Source organism: Stegodyphus dumicola, chromosome X2, assembly GCF_044657685.1.
Source record: "Stegodyphus dumicola isolate Sdum_Otavi_A_Nest chromosome X2, ASM4465768v1".
Lineage (NCBI taxonomy): Eukaryota > Metazoa > Arthropoda > Arachnida > Araneae > Eresidae > Stegodyphus > Stegodyphus dumicola.
This window is the reverse complement of record NC_140781.1, coordinates 29126095-29143920: the sequence shown is the minus strand read 5'-3', so window position 1 is coordinate 29143920 and position 17826 is coordinate 29126095. Positions and strand designations below refer to the sequence as shown.

General features: G+C 29.5%; 1 protein-coding gene and 1 long non-coding RNA gene across 3 annotated transcripts; both read left to right on the top strand.

Annotated features, from left to right (window-relative positions):
• Positions 1-899: 899 nt before the first annotated feature.
• LOC146992715 (uncharacterized) lies at positions 900-6212 on the top strand. Of its 2 annotated transcripts, none has more exons than XM_085808774.1 (3): positions 900-1312; positions 1404-1517; positions 2172-4272. In XM_085808774.1, exons 2-3 carry the CDS (start codon positions 1494-1496, stop codon positions 2673-2675), a joined length of 528 nt encoding a protein of 175 aa, XP_085664900.1. In that variant the 5' UTR covers positions 900-1312; positions 1404-1493; the 3' UTR covers positions 2676-4272. The 2 variants fall into 2 exon arrangements, 1 of the variants encoding a protein (XP_085664900.1); XR_015038825.1 differs by lacking the exon at positions 2172-4272 and adding an exon at positions 6083-6212 and having other exon boundaries at positions 931-1312.
• Positions 6213-9729: 3517 nt separating this feature from the next.
• Positions 9730-14318, top strand: LOC118199434 (uncharacterized). The gene is made up of 3 exons (XR_015038925.1): positions 9730-9924; positions 11651-11688; positions 14099-14318. It is a non-coding gene; the product is annotated as an uncharacterized LOC118199434 (long non-coding RNA).
• Positions 14319-17826: the final 3508 nt, after the last annotated feature.

The window sequence follows — 17826 nt, the reverse complement described above, 5'->3', positions numbered from 1 at the left end:
TTCTTTAGTCAATGAATGCTACTTATCTTGTGTGTAAAATCACATTACTGTCTATTTTGACTCTTAGCACCAATGGTAGCTGAATACTGGATGTTTGATCAAGGTACAAATACTGTTGAATGGATTAGCTGCATGGGAATTTTCCTGTTCTCCTTATATATAAGTGAATACAAGACAGTTACCCATTAGACCTTCTCAAAGGCATCCCTTTTGCGTAAGGCAGCTAGCTCATTCTATACTTTACCTAGCATATATAATTTTAATATGAGACAAAATGACATAATTTTTTTACATAATAGTTTAATGCTTTAAATATATCTCTATGTTTGCAGTAGGTGCTGCTTAATGTGATTACTTTTGCCCATTTTTGATAATATAAGATGATGAGAAAAGTATCCTTTAAAATAGGAATTGAATTAACTATAAATATAACTAGCCACTTTTTTAACATTTTAATTAGGAAAAATAAAAGTTTGTTTATCAATTGTTTACAGTATTCATTGCAAAAATTCAATTGAGTAGTCCATAATGTTTCTGAAATTTATTGGACCAATTCTATACCTATAATCTTAATACTTGGAGGGCATCCTTGTTTAAAGAGATTTTGCCAATGTAAAATCTGAAATTGGGCAAAAACGCAAGTGTATTTTGGCAAAGATGTTTTCAGGAATTTTTACCTCCCTTTTGAAGAAGAGGGAACTGTGCTGAAGCCCTTCCAAATCAATAGCTATTGAAAAATCGTATGAAATTAAGTTTTTTTTTTTATTTTATTGTTTTGCGCTTTTTTCTAAATGCTTGATTAAAATCATTTTTGTTCTTCAGTTTAAGAAATTTATTGTATAATATTTTGATTATATTAACCAAATTGAGCAAATAAAATTACAGCAAATGATGCATTTTTTATGTTTCCATATATGAAAGAGCAGAACTTAGAAATTCAATAGCAATATACACGACATCAGCTGCAATATATTAAGCAGTGTCTACAGTATGTAGTATATATAGAGACAGTTAAATGTATAATATGTTTATAGAGATCTGTAATTTCTTTCTTTTAAAAATCAAAGTATAATGTTAAATGTATAATATGTTTATAGAGATCTGTAATTTCTTTCTTTTAAAAATCAAAGCTTATCAGATTGTGATCTAAATCAAAATTTTCTTTCCAGTTGAACTAACTCCAGATTTACAATTAAACTGGTTAGATGATATTCCCTATTTCCACTTTGGGCGAAAAACCTATGTTTGCCATCAAGGAAAAGATCTGAATAAACGTCAAAAGGAAAATTATGCTAAAGAAAAAAATGAAAAGGTAAAATAACATTGTTATATTTAAAAATTTATACAAAAATATCACCTCTTGGATTATATATATATATGTGTGTGTTTTTTTTTTCTTTTAGTGTCAAACTGATCATGCTTTTGGTAAAGCATATTCCAAGAACCAGACAACTAAAAAAGTTAATTGTCCAGCTGTAATTAATGTTACCCGAATGTACAGGATGCCTCAGTTCAAGGTAGAAGTTTATTTAACTTTTTGTTCTAAGATGGTCTTAGTAATTTTAGAGAATTTTTTTTTAAGGAAAAAATATAATTCTGTCACGTATGAGCAAGATGTATTGAAGGTATTCTATGATAAAGTATACATATTTTTTGACATAAAAACAAAAGGTATTTTTAGAGTCACAATGTAAAAAAGAGAAATGATTTTTTGTGTCTCTTTATTCAACATATTTTTCTAAATAGTTTTTTTTTTTTTTTTTTTGGCCAAAAGAGGGTTTTTAACAGTAATATTTTCCTAAATAAATAATTCAGTAATTGACATGCAAATAAAATGATGTTTTCAGGCCACAAATAAAGGCTTTTTATGCTAATTATATTCTAACCAATTTGCTACAAATAGAAATAAGTTGTTCAAAGTGAAGTTTTATTGGTTATGTTTCTTTGAAGAAGTAATTTGATCTATTGTTATAAAAATGGAAGATCCTTTTTACAGCTTTTTTTAAAGGAAAGAAATGACTCCTCTTTGTTTTTTTTTTTTTTTTTTTTTTTTTTTGAATAATTTGCTATGAACAGAAAGTTTTTAAAATTGAACCTTTATCAATAATTAGTTTTAGATGACTGTGCTGGAATTTCTAAATTTTACTGTGATAAATATGTTTAAATTACAGGTAGTGCCAACCCGAAAAAGAAAGATTATGATATCTCGGAAAATTAAGGAAAAACTAGCCAATAAAGATAGTATTGCTGGTGAAGAAGTTTTCATGTTTAATTTACCTAATAGCCAAGATCATCAAAATCATCTAATGGGTAACATGGCTGCAGTAATAGAACCTATAGATGCTAGAGTGCGGCATTTCATAGCTTCTAAAGTTAAGAATGGAAAATGCAATGCCACTGTAATTGCAGAGCTATTAGAAGTATACGTTTCAACTGAATTGGGAGAAACTGATAAAACGTGCAGACGATTTTATCCAGAAATGGAGGCAATTAGGAAAATAATAAGCCAAGCAAAATCCGATATTAGAACTAGTAAAATTGACCAGGAAAATACAGAAATGTTAATAAATAGCTGGGATACTTCCAAGTGTTCTGTTTTTTTTTTTTTTTTAGACCATGTACTGAAAATACATATGATGGTACTGAGCCAAATGACTTTACAGATTCAAAACTAAATCTGCTATTTGTATATCAAAGTGAAGAAATGAAAAATTTATATGTCTTATATGGTTCTAATCTTGTTCTTCTCGACGCGACCTATCGAACCTGTAAGTATGCTCTCCCACTTTATTTTTTAGTTGTCAAAACAAATGTGAACTATCAAATAGTGAGCATAATAATTACACAAAATGAAACAGCCAAAGCATTAGAAGAAGCTCTTATAATTATTAAAAATTGGTCGCCTCTCGTTAGACCAAAATATGGGATGGTTGATTTTGCAATGGAAGAAATTACAAGTTTGGAAAATGTCTTTACAGGAATTAAGGTTTTTATATGTAGTTTCCATCGAGAGCAGGCATGGTCAAGATGGGCTTCTAAGAAAAAGAATGCAATGTAAATTACGTGCCATAGCAAATGCTCCAACTCAAGATGAAATGGTTGCAGCAATAGAGGTATTAAAATCATGGAACCAATATGAAGCTGTGAAAGATTATTTTGAATTAACATGGTTCAAGGAAATTGAGAGATGGGCTTTGGCTTACAAACCAAATTCAAACAAAAACAAAAAAAACTTATTCATAAACTTGAACAATGGTGTTGAACGCTTAAATGAGGAACTAAAATATAGATATCTTCAGGGATATAAAAACTGTATGCTGTCTGAAATAATTAAGATCTTGGTTGAGAAATTTCTGCCAGAAAGATATAGAATTTACGTCAGAAAAAATCTGAGTTTGCTTTCGCAGGCCAGATTATACAATGAACATGTACCAAATTATTTAATCAATAAGCCAAAATGGTTAATTGATCACATAAAAACAAAATTAAGAGCTGCTGAAGTTTATGTGGGTAGTATAAAAAAATTTCACATGGCTTCTTTAAAGTTTCTTCTGAAACTAAGCATGATGCAGTTTATTCTGTCACGTTTGATGAACAGAAACAACTGTGTCAATGCATATGCTTAGATTTCAGAAGAAACCGACTGCTGTGCAAGCATATTGTGTTTGCTGGCATGAAGTTTCCAGCCTGGAGTTTGGAATGTACTGCAGAATGGTTATTTTCAACACCTATTTTCAAAGTTGATGAAGATTTAGTCTCAAGAAGTATTTCAGGCACCAGAAAACGAAAATATTCATCAACTGAAACTCCTTCAGGTGGAACATCAGATAATTTACCCACTATATCTGAAGAAGCAACGTTGAGTAAAAAAAGAAATTTGATCAATGAGTGCGATGCAAATTACAGGTCAATTCGGTCACTCCTTTGGAATTTAGATAGCGAAAATTTACACAATGTAGCCAACTCTTTGAAGGAGATTTTCGAGTCTGCTTCAAAAACAGTTATGCGAGATGAAAATACTGGTCTACCGCTTCAAATTGAAAAAAAAAATTAAACTAAAAAAAAGTAAAAGAATTGTCAAGAAGTATGGTCAACTAAACCTCCATCGCCGTAGAAATACCAGAGTTGGAATAAAGGTGGATATACATAAAGAAACCATTTCAGTAGATGGCCAGTAATTAAAATTAGTATAAAACCTAAAGCAGGCTACAAAGAGCCTTTGGCAAAGGTGACACCCCCACCTATGAGTGGATAATAGAGTAATCTCGGGGACCTGCATGCCATGGATACACTAATACTTATTTTCAAATAAAATAATAAATTTCATACTTTTAGGATAATCTTAAATACTGAATATTATCATACTTGAAATACTTTAGTATGTGCATTTACTTTCGGATTCTTCAGAATTTATAGTGAAAAAACTGCTACAACTATATACTATCAAATACCAGATTTCAGACAATTAAAATTGACGATAATTCAAAGTATAACATATAAGTTTTGTACAATTCAATAAACATAATACATGTTAGTATTTAGTAATATTTATTTCCTGAACAACTTTACAAACACTTATTTGAGAGTCATATAACTTATTTCTATTCAATAATGCTGCAGCTGCATTGATTGTCACGATCAAGACATATGAGCAATATAGTATTTAATGCACTCAAAACTGAATCTGGTAAAGACTTACAGCATATTGGTTACCAAATGCATCTAAAGCAAACCAGTATGCAGGGTTAGTTTTACAGGTTCACTTGTTTTCAAATTAGCAACTCTGTAAAAGTTTTACTCTTGGTTGTACTGACACTGCCTGTTCTTTCTCATATCTAATTGTAGTTATTTGGTTGTAATATGCAGTAAAGGTAAGAACACTGGTGTAATATGCTGTAATTTTTATGTTAGATAGCCCAGTTACATGACTACAACATTTTTCCACTACTTTTTTTACACTGTAAACTCGGTTTAGAAAGTTATTTTCCATGATTTTGGGGTGTTGTATAATACATCATATGGAATAACTACAGTTAAATGTATTCATTCAAAAGAGGATATATTGTCTTGCTGAATCTTTTCCTGTACTTATTGTTTGATTTAATATTTCCAATGTGGTGGATTGACCATCATGGAATCATAGCATCCAGTAGATCTTTCAATATAACTCCATTCAGATATTCACATTTATATTATTGTAAATTAACGTAGAAGACAGATTGACAGATATTCTCAGTTCTTAGTGCCAAAGTGTTTTTTAATAATGCTAAAATACAATTTAAAAAAAAAAGATTACTCATGTTATTATGTAGAATTAATGTTAAAATTCCATACAAGAAACAAGCATCGATTAATTGTGTTATATAGAATTAAAGAATAAACAGTCAGGTAGAAATTTATAAATGCATAAAACACAACAAAGGCAGGGCTGCATTTATTCATCCAGTTCATTGAAAAAGTTGTGGCTTTCCTAGACCCCTACCCCTTGTCGAACATGTAGGTTGTTTCGAATGTTGTCATGAGTAACTAACATAAAATATAATTTTTTCCCCAAATTAGTATGTTATAATTTTTGAATAAAAGAAGAGTGAGATAAGTGGTTATTCTAGCCGAAATAAAGTGTGCGTCGAGTTCCAGTAAAGACCCAAAAATGTCATCTGAGAAAGGGGAAACGAGCTAGCTTTAACCTGAGTCTAGAGATGCATATAATACATACATACAATACAGATAAGTGTGAGTAAACTGGTGCACTTAAATTATAACATAAGTCACAAATGTACATTACAGGTAAAGCATGTCAATTTAAATAATATGTGTATTAAGTATGGCCATAGGCCATTTACAATTATTTGGGTCATTCACATTATAATCGTAAACCCTTAATAACAGGGTTGTCTTCAAATCTTTAAATTCAGAAAAACTTCTAAAATCGTAATTTTTTCTATAGAAGAATTTCTATCCTCAGAAAAATAAATGTTAAAGAATTGAAATATAAAATTTGTGCATTTTATGCAGAAAGTATTCAAGTATTTCATTTTGATGTCCAGTGATATTAAAAATTGTTTTAAATTTTGACTTACAGATGCCCTAGAGGAGTTGCATGGTATCTAAAATTTCTGTGAAACACAGTTTGAAAACCTTCAGACTACTCGAAAACTTCAGATTATGTGAAACAAGAAATGTAGATGTAAAGAGCAGTGATTAAAAAGTTTTAATGACCAAAATATTTTCATTCCATCAGATTATTTGTGTATTTTGAAGAAGACACAATCAGATAATAAGATCACAAATAGAGGATAAGTTTTTCTTTACTTTTGGGGGGGGGGGGAATTATTGCATATACCATACATTTTAACATATAGAATATTCTTGGATTGTCTACTGAAAAAAGTACATAATATATGTAAATTTTAATATATAAGAAGTAATGCAAATATTTCAATAAATGAATGGATAAAAAATGGCCTTCTTAAACAACCTCATGTTTAAATTATTTAGAGGAATTTATGCGAACATGTTTCTGTTGGCATTAATTAAACATTAACAAATGTAGATGAACACAAATTGCATAATGTATTTTAATTGAATATATGTTTTGGAATGAAAAATGTAAACAGCCTTAATATACTTAATAACTCGGATTTGTAATGCATATATTTTTATTTCCAATGGCAGACAAAAGTATATATACAGACACACTATCAAATAAACACACACAAACAAATATATCACACACTAAATAAACAGAGAATAAGGAAGCCTATTTACTACTGCTTGAACATACTCTAGGCTTCCACTAACAGCCACAGAGATCTTGTACAAAGAGAGCCATGCATTTTGCAGATGGTGGAGGTTCGTATCTTGGGCTTTTATCACAAAGGACGAATACAGAATTTTTTAATCAAAAAGTTTTGCTGAATAATGACGAGTTAAAATTCAAGTTATTATGATGGAATTAGCCTTTGGGTATCGGAAATGAATGTGTAGTTGAAGAACGAAGGTTTGCTTTAAATTACCGATTTCTAATACATTAATTTAATTATGTGTTTTAAAAATATCATTTTAATATAATATTTTTCTAATACATTTATTTTATTATCCAAAATTATTTTCTAATTAACAGAAAGATACAGCATAACTTTCAGTGATCCATTGTCAAAAAAAGGCTTCTTCTGGACAGCTTAATAATAGTACAAGGAAATAAGCTTATTTTATGCATGCCTTGTGGCATGAGATAATGAATTTCTGAAGTATTTTAAAAACTGTAAAAATATGTACATATACCATAGAAATGATTTTTAACACTAAATAAAATTCAATACGTGCCCATAGTAAGATCAACTTATGAAAGCTTTTTTACCAAACTGGAAATCATTGCATAAGGAGGAAAATTTCCAAAAGCCATTTTTTAATTTTTATAATATGACTAACGATAAGGTATTGCTTTTTGATCAATAACATGGGTTGTTTGAACTAATAAAGAAAAACAGCTGAATGCACATATTAGTAACCTTAAATTGCATCAGTATTACAACGAGTTAATTCTAAATCACAAAACACTTCTGTAAGACAGTCAGACACAGCTGCTACAAAAAATTTTCTATGGAAGTGGTTGTCCTAGGTGATATTTGATGTCAATGTTATTAAATTACCACTTTTGTTATCTTTTGTTAGTGTGATATGCATCTCTCTGTGTATACATTTTGAATCTGAAATAATGCATTCAGCATAGCATATATACTTTAGGGATAATTGGGTGTAAAGAAAAGTCAATAAATACAAATTTATTCGCATACAAAAATAATTGTATGGTTAAAATGTACACAAAATGATGAAAATACATAGTTTTTTTATTATTAATTACCAGATATAAACAGCGCATAAATCTTAACACTAAGCAGGATTATAATTTAAAAAGAAATCAATAGCAAACAAAAATCCACAAAATATTAGTTCACTTGAAGCACTACACATCTTAATATCTGCTGCAAGAATGAAAAAGAAACGTGCCTACATGAGAAGCAACAGAAAGAAATTGGAGAGTATGGTTAAATAATAAAAACCAAATCCTTAATATCATCTACTGACAGAAAGAGAACAAAATGCAAATAAGAAGCAAATTTCTTAAAAGCTAACAATAAAGAAGAGATTAAAATTAGGATGAACTGTCATATTTTTATTGATATAAAACATCAGATGCCACTTGAAATCAAATGTTAAGTGAAGTGGTGCCCCCACCCCAGTATAATTTTTCGATGTAGAGAAATTAAAATCGTAGACAAAACAAAATTTATAAATTTCTTTCCTCCAGACATAAGTTTGTGCTGTTTAGTACAAAATTTAAGACACGCATCTCAGCTGTACAGAGCAAAATTTTAACGCTGTCTTTGCTTCATCATTGTATATGAAACAACACAGTCAGAGAATATTATAGATATTCAAAGAAGGATTCAGTTGGTATTTCTCTAAGATTATATTACATATATAAGAAAGTGCTTGTGTGGTATAGTATTATAATGTTTATAATAACACATTATACTATATTTAATTTTTTTACTAAATCAACCCAAGTTTTAAGGCCCGTTTATTTGTATATATATGCACACACAATTAAGTACACAATATATTAAAATAGATATATCACCTAAAAAAGATATATCCCTATGAACAAAACAAAAATTATGGGTCATTCAAATAAATAAAAATTCAGTGATTCTTTTGCTGTGTTCTACCCTACGTAATTATTACTTTAAATCGTACATATACAATCAGTAGTCTAATATATATTTTACAATCAGGCATTATTACTACTTGGTCAACAATACAGACATATCTAAATTTTCATTATTGTTTACACTCATTACATGCACAATTGCGGTTTTTTATTTTAACAACAGAAATGAACTAAACATATCAATACTCTTGATCATTGTATCAGCAATATGAGCAAGTTTCTGTGTATCATACAGATTTATTCGCATTGCGCCCAGTCTCGTATACAGCAAAAAAATAAATAAATAAAATAAAATATGAAGGTGAAGGCCCTTTTCCGTTCCGCAAAATTTTCCACAATTCCCCCTAAAACGTAAACAAAGTATCGAGACTTCGTAATCGATTACAAAGTGCAAAGCTATCAGCTAGTCGTCATCGATGGGGAAAGGAGACTCTTGGCCATCCGAAAAAGCGGCGACCGAACAGGGTTAAACGAATGTCGCATACTGCGCATGCCCAGAAAAAAGTTGGAGTGATTTGAAAAGAAGATAAATACGGTATATGGTAAATGTACCGCGATCTGATTGTAAACAAATCTAGCGTTTAAATCTTCGTAGAGTATAATGTAAATGTAAAGTAATTACTGTGTTAAAATACGATTTTTTCCTGTTCTGCTCGAACAACTGAAAAGCTGAATGATACGATCAAGTATGAATTCGATTGAAGTGTGCAAAAAATGGGTAAAGGAAATCAGCGTAAATACAAATGCCCAGCGCAAGGACTGCAAACCAAGGGGCGAATTCAAGTGCAACGCTCTGATAAATTGCAAATGTTAGCTCGCAAGAGGCGTTCCTGCTATCGTCTGCTAAAGTCGAATTCAAGTGCAACGCTTTACCGCTCTGGTAACTGATGACGTCAAAATTGCAATGGGGAGCTGGTTTGCTCTCGTGCCAGGAGAGCTTGTCCGATAAACTACATCAATATCCAATGAGATTGCGTCTCGATGTAAACAAAAAACATCAGTTCCCATAATTTCTCTGAGCTTATGGTCAAGTGTTTACTGCGTTGTAGTGTGGTGTAACGAATTGTTCCAGTCCTGAAAACGAAAGAAATATACAGACATGTATATTTCTTTTAATGTGTACAACATGTATTTAATGTGTACAACTCTATCCTATAGAAAATTCCCTCCAGAGTAATCTAGAGCAACAGGTGTGTGTAAAATATATTTTACTTTCAGACAAAAATCCTTGCTTTTTCAAATATAAACCACATTTTTTTCCCATTTTCAAATTACAGCATTTGGTTTTAATTCTTCTAATAGTAAGTTTAATTTAAAATTCAAATTTGTGTTATATTTTTATTGTTTAATACAGATGCATGATTCTTCAGTGACAGTAGGCATGTTTACCATATGAAAATTAACTAGTTCTTGAATTATATAGTAATTAATAAGCCCATCTATCTACAAGCAGATAAGCCTGCTAAACACCACTATCCCAGTCTCTCTTTAAATCCAGGTGAAAAAGCTGGCTGCATGAGTGTTTTCTTCATTTTTTCAATGTATAACATGAATACTAAGTTTTCCTTAGTCTTCCACGCAGGCATTCCTTCCCTTAGACATTCATTATGTGATGAAACAGTTAAGAGCAATTTTTAGATTTATATTGTACATCGTTGGGAAAATATAAAAATGAAATTAAAGGTATTTCAATTTTTAGATTTATATTGTACATTGTTGGGAAAATATAAAAATGAAATTAAAGGTATTTCAATGTAATACAATAAATAAAAAATTATATGAAACCCTGATAATTCTAATGTGATATTAATGTAATATATACATTCAGAGTAAAGGTTAATTTATAAATTATGCTTTGTGTTCTGCTCATTATATTGTGCATTTACAGTACACTTTCTGCTTCTTAAGTGAAAGTTTGGACCCATTCTCATTTGATATCAGTTATGTTCAGATTTATTTATTTCATAAAATTTCAAAAAACAATTTTTGGCTATTAAAAGCTACAAGTGCAGAAACAAAAGCTTAATTTCTTTACTGTAACAGTGTCATGCTTCTCTGCTGATAATGAAAGTCGTCTTTTAATAAGATTTCTTTCATTCCATATATTAATTATATCTTTTACCATACTGGTTGCCATCTTTCATTGTGCATTCTTCAATATTTTTTGGTACTTATGTATTAACACAAACACCTGGATCAGTTTGGTAGTCTTTATAAATGAAAAGAGAAAAATACTTATCAGGAGAAATACGTTGTTTTTGCAGCTTGCTTTTAGCATAACCAAACTATCAATATTTATCTAAGTTGGCAAAATGTTATCAACATATCAAAGGAAAAAACATTTAACAAATTTTAAAACACTAATTTGAATTATTAAATAAAAATTATATGATAGTTTAAAAAAAAATACATTTTCCACAAATTTTTTGTCTAATTTTTTAGCACTTGTGCCAAGTGATCTGTTTTCACTTAAAAAAAAAATCAGAGAATTACATAAACTTGATACTGCCTGCCTTGTCTATGTACCAAATTCATCTCATAGTTGTTTCCATTAGAAATTTTTGTACTAAAATGTTCTATTCCTGCAGAACTTTTAACACAGCTTTGTCTTTTGATGGTAAGCTCCACAAGCAGTATTTTAAATCTGAAATTAATCTAAAACAACTATTCGTATCTAAAATCCATTGGAACTTGAAATACAACATAAGAAACACATATGAAAATGGTGACATTGTTACATTGTTTGAATGAAAAATTGTTATGAGCATGTTACCTGAAAAATTTTGATACATAATCATTGCCAGAGCTTGGCACATTTTTGAAAATTTGGTAACTTTTATTAAGGTGGTTTCAATAATATGCAAATATCTTTTATTCTTATGATTGCTTCATTGTATACTTTTTTCCTTTCCCTAGAGTGCAACACAACGCCACAAGTTTTCCAGCCAAATGCGGTATGCATTTCAAGTTTCTATACATTTATATAAATTTTAAGAGAGTAAAATATTGACAAAACTGCATTAAGTTTTCAACTCTTGTTTTGTTTTTCATTAAAAATTTGCTACCATTATGTATAATTCATTTTTTTTAACGTAAATGTTTTTTAAGTATTTGTAGGATAAAGGCAAATTACACTTATTCATTCTTTCTTTGATATAATACATGTAGCTCTTTGCCTGAAATCAATGTTTGTCAAATTATTATGCATAAATTAGAAGTATGCATGTTTCTCTTAGGTCAGTTATGTTTCAGGAACTATCTTCAATGAATTGTATAGAAAATTGTGGACGAGGTGTTAGGTGTACAGGAACGTGGTATATTATAAACATGTATAGTATCTCATAGTATATAAACTCATAACTTTGATTATGCAGTATGCTTTGTATATTATTTCTGAAAGCATGTATATTTCAATCAAGATTATTGAGTAAACTTTTCTTGCTTTATGCTATCTCTGAAAGCATGTATATTTCAGTCAAGATTGTTGAGTAAATTGTGCTTATTTTATGCTTTTTTACATTAGAAAATTCCACACCTTTATCACGAGGAAATCTGCAATGGCATTTAGCAATGACAAGTTTGTATCTATTACATAAAATCTAATGTTTTCTGGGTTCTTCTTTTCCTTTTCCTCCCAACAGAAAAACTTTAATGGTATAAATCAGCGGTTTTCAACCTTTTGACTGTAGTGTACCATCTAAGCAAAAACTGAAAAACATTAATACTACCACTAATTTTACAATGATTATTTTTCAATTCCTCAATAGAAATATTAAAAACATATATATATATATATATTGCCATTTGCACACTCTTTGTATTAAATATGTACACATAAAAAACTATTAGATTAAAAACTGATGATTACTTAATTATCAAAATTAAATTTAATTAAATTAATTATTCACTTGATTATCAAAATTTCAGTTATAATACTTTAATATTTAATGTCTTTATGTCTGCTCTTATTTCATTTAATGGTAAATTAGGATCCACTTTTTATTTTGATGAGTATTTATATTTCAAATTTAACATGGAAAAAATCATTTTTCACACAAACAGGTTGTGCGAAAAGACAATACAAATTTGATAGCTTTATTTGAAATGCCTTTAAATTCTTTTTTTCGGTTCAGCCAAAAGTTAACAAGTGTGTCATTTTCCAAATCTTCAAGTCAATTTCGATCAAAGGAAATTTCGGTACTTTTTCGTTTTACCGGCGCAAGCGATAAAGTCGCTAATAATGGTGCAACCGATGCCAAACGGAATATTCTCACTGGTAACCTTTTACGCCTCATTTTCAAAACAAGTCGCAGCTTTTTCTTATCAGATTGATTGTTTCTTTCAATACTGACATATAATTACATAGAATTTTTATCAGATAGTTCAGTTTTATGTCCAAGGCCATTTTCGGTAATTAAGTCAATTAGGATGCAATCACAGCGCTTACCCGAAGCCGAAAATATAGAAAAGGTAAAGTCAAGAGTTAAATTCATCAATTCTAATGAGAATGTATTAGCGAAGTAAAGTACTGCAGTTTTACATAATTTCTGAGTAAGCTATTCGTACGAATTGAAATATTTCTTGCATTTAAACTTGTGTTCCAAATTAAGATTTAACTTGAAATTAATGTAGATAATTACTGAGAGCATTAGATTTTTGTAGAGAGTAGTTTACGTGAGAAGAGATCGCTTCGGGTCACGTGATATGAACCATGAAAGCGTAGTAAATTCTTAAATTAATGTCTTTTTACAAATTTATTGTCTTTATTTATCGGTTTTTTATAAAATTTTAAGCGATATTAAAATGTTTATGCCTTTAAAAAAAGAATTCTTAAAACTAACATTTTTTTAAATATTTTTTATGTGTATACTGTATGTTGACGCCAATAAAGTCTGCTTGGCGAGATTTGCGCCGGCGAAATGGAAAAGTACCGAAATTTCTATTAACTATTCTTTTCTTTATGAGATTTTTGAATTTTGTAGTTAAAAATATTTTGTTTCTTTGCATACCACCGGCTGAGAACCGCTGGTATAAATTAATTATAACAGATGTAAATTAATATTTCTCATACAAAAAAGTTATTTCAATTCTTTATTGCGAACATTATATACAGAGTATGTCTTTTATTAACAACAAGATTTTAAGAATTTAAAATAATAATCATTAAATCCTCTTGATCTATAAACAGTCTTAAAAATTATAAAGGGAAAAAAATTGAAAGTTAAAGAAATCAATATTATGAATTGTTCCTTTTTAGAGAAGTTTCATTGTTTAATTAATTATAAAAAGTGTTTTACATTATGAAATATAAAAATTAAGAATATTTGAATTTGAATGAATATTTTAAAATTTTCCCTCCGATAGAAGCTCAACTATTCGAAGCAGGAGACCGAAGAGAAAAAAGGAAGAGAGATGATATTACAGCTGCAGAAAAGGAAATAATTAAAACGCAGAAGAATATATTAATGTACTGTGTGAAATATGTGACTTGTATAAGCAATCAGTTGCAAATCAGTCTGCTGTCATAGAAAATCAAAATATAATTATTAATTTATTAAAAAAAATAAATCATGCATTTCAAATATTACCGTGTTTTCATTCTTGTATGTATTTCTGAAGTGTGGGATTCATATTTTAATTGTAAAATTTACTACTTTCTTAATTTTATAAAATTTTGTGATTATAAAAATTATTTAAAAGAAATTCACAGATCAATTATATGACATAAACATTATAATAATTCTAATACCACTATTATAAGTCTCGTGAAAATATTTATGCATTTTACACAGCAATTATCTTTTTCCTGGAGGAAAATGGGAATAAGACCTGTAAGAATCTTTAGTCAATGTATTACAAATTTTAATTTTCAGATATAACACGAAATGAATTACATTGTTTTTCAATTATGTTAATAAGTTATATGAATGAGATGTGGTATTAAAAATTTCATTTCTTTTTATCATTGAAGAAATAACATTCGATATCCTACAGCTCCATAACAATGGCAGATAAAATTGACATTCTAATTTCGAAGTTCTAAAAATACAGAGATGACAACTGTTAAAGTATGGCTAATGTCTAGTTTACAATAACAATGTTGAGTCGCCTACTAAAAATTAAGTGAATCAAACTGTATTTATTTTCCCCCTTCTCTTTTTTTGGCTGAAAAACAATTTATTATACACTCATGATTTTACTTAAATGTATTTCTTTTAATGGCAAACCCACTGAGGTAAGTATGCAGTAAGTTATTATAGTGAATGCATAATGATGATATAAATCTAAATTCAGTAAATAATCTTTCCCTTACTTTAATGTTTTAAAATCTAGAATTAAAAGAAAAATGTATGTTCTTTAAATAATACAAGAGTATATGGAGGCATAAATCATAGGCTGTTTATTCTTTACATATTATGCTAATCAGGAATTGGAGCAAAACCCTGCTTAATCGAAGAATACGCTCACAGGAATGGTGGAGGAAAATTGAACTGTCCAATATTTGTTTTGCTCACCCCCAAGAAGACATAAACAGTATAGAGTAAACATAATACATAAACAGTATAGAGTGAAATAATTGTTTTTAGGAAATACATTTAAATATCTTTGACAGAATATGTCAGTTTTAATTTATACTATAATAAATAAGCATGAAGTTCTTATGCTATTAAATGTGTATTGTCACATGGAAATTTTCTGTCTTGTCCCACGGAAGGGGACGAAAGGAAAACATTTGACTTTTTGGAAGAAACTGAATTTCGGTGCAGTAAATCTTATTGCTAAGTTTAAGATAAATTAAGTGCAATGCTAATTTATAGTGACTTACTATTGTAAATCATGACTGGCATACCAACACTAAAATATATATATATCGAGCCTATTAAGTTATTTCTGGTAGTCAAGAGTTTTTAAACATAAATGATGGAAACAAGAAATTCAGAGGGAAGAACAATAATGATAAAGGTTGTCAGTATGCATTTGAAACCAGGACTAATAAAATTATTTAGGATTATTATTATCAATTAAAATCATTTAGGGTTGTGCATTTAGTTACAGGTTTAAATATAAACCATGGCTTGTGGGTCCCCAAGAATATATTATGAAAATAATTTTTTTCATAATATATTCTTTATTATCCATGAAGGGGGTTTCACCTTTGCCAGAGGTTCATTGTTGCCAACTTTGGGTTTTTATTATCGAGTTTCAAAATTTAAAGATAATTTATTGTGCAATGCAATTTCAACATGCACTGACTGAAAACTTTCTGAAGGTACCAACTCATCATCTTCAAACACATCAATCTCAGGATTTTCAACACAATACCTTAAGCATATATTATGTAAAATGGCCACCAGATATGACGCATTTTACATATTTTGCTTTGTGAATACAATAGTGTTCCACCAGTATCGTGCAGTACCCTAAATCTTGATTTGATCTCTATAGCTGCACGAACTTTTCTGTGCTTCTCATTATAAGAGATATTCCCGTGATAAAATGGGAATATAATCCACTATCTCCCAAAGATATGCACGATGCGACAAAATACTATCTAGATTTTGTTTCAGTCCACTCCATATAAATGCATCATGAGTATTGCCTGGCCATTGTCCTATAGCATAGAGAACCCTCAGACCAGCAATCCATACCTAGAAAAACATAAATCCTAAGTCAAAAGAAAGTTTCATCTGAAATTTTAATACACAGATTTTTAACATTAAATATAGTTGATATATTACTAAATCAGTCTTTTTAAGGAGTTTACTTTCCATTTTTAACAAAAATATGTCACTGTTTTTTCATTATTAAAAAATATGCAATAAAACGTTAAAACAAACACACACACACAAAAAAAAAAAAAATTACAGCTACCCTTTTTTCATTAAATTGTAGTAATTATAGTAAATAGGTGATTCTAAAATTTATTTAATATTTTGTATTATTTAATATCTATACTTCACTATAATTATACATAGCTTTTTGTTATTATTATTCGAATAATAATGAAACATTCTTGCAGTAATTTGAAATGACTATAATATTACACTTATTATCATACGGTCAAAAGTCGTTAATTCGGACACCCGTAATCCAGAATGATCTATAATCCGGACCTCAACGCAAAAAACTTTCTGCGCATGCGCCGCATTGACACGCGTGCGCGTAAGGCCTTTTACCACTGTGCATATGCGTGTGCGCACGCGCAGAATGTTTTTGCGTGCACGTTTTATGTATAACCGACGGTATAAGCTAAAATTATCTAATTATCTATTTCAGTTAATGTTGATGAATGCGTTGTTCCTTAATCTTCGAATTGGATCCGAATTATTATTTTTTGCAGACTGTAAGAGCAATTTTATAAAAGTAAACTTGAACTTTCGATTATGTCAAATAGAATTTCCGATTCTGGAGCTCCCAAAGGATCGTACAAAACGAAAGTATGTTTCGATGTCCATCAAACAAAAAGTGAAATTGCTGCAAAAAATGGATAAAGACATGAAGAATGTGACAGAGAGGTTAGTGAAAACGAAAAAATTTCGATTGACAAGTTAGTCGGTATTCTCGACACAACAATTAACGGGACTTGAACAGCGGAACTTTGTAACTGAACAAGAAATTGTGTCTGTTTATAGAATTAAAGAGAAAGTATTATCACATAAAACGAAGCAACTTAAAACAACTTACATTGAAAGAAATGTTTAATAAAGTAAACAAATAAATATTAAGCTTTTTTTTTTTTTTGTAAATTTTGATACCCTTTAGATTATAATTGTTCTTTATTTCATAAATTAAGGTTTCATATTTTTAATTTTAGATTCCTGCATGCCATCTTTTGAGATTTAAACTGATGATCTATAATCCGGAAAAATCGATAATCCGGAATCGCCGAAGTCCCGACGAGTCCGGATTAACGACTTTTGACTGTATATTTCTTACCTTTTCACCATTAATGGAAAATTTATTTTTTCCGGTTAATGAAGACAAAACAAAAATTAATATCACCACACTCGCAACATCTGCGGTTTCATTTGTATGTAACCCAAAATAATTCTTGGTAAGCTAGGTAGAATCACACTTGTGATTGCACTCCA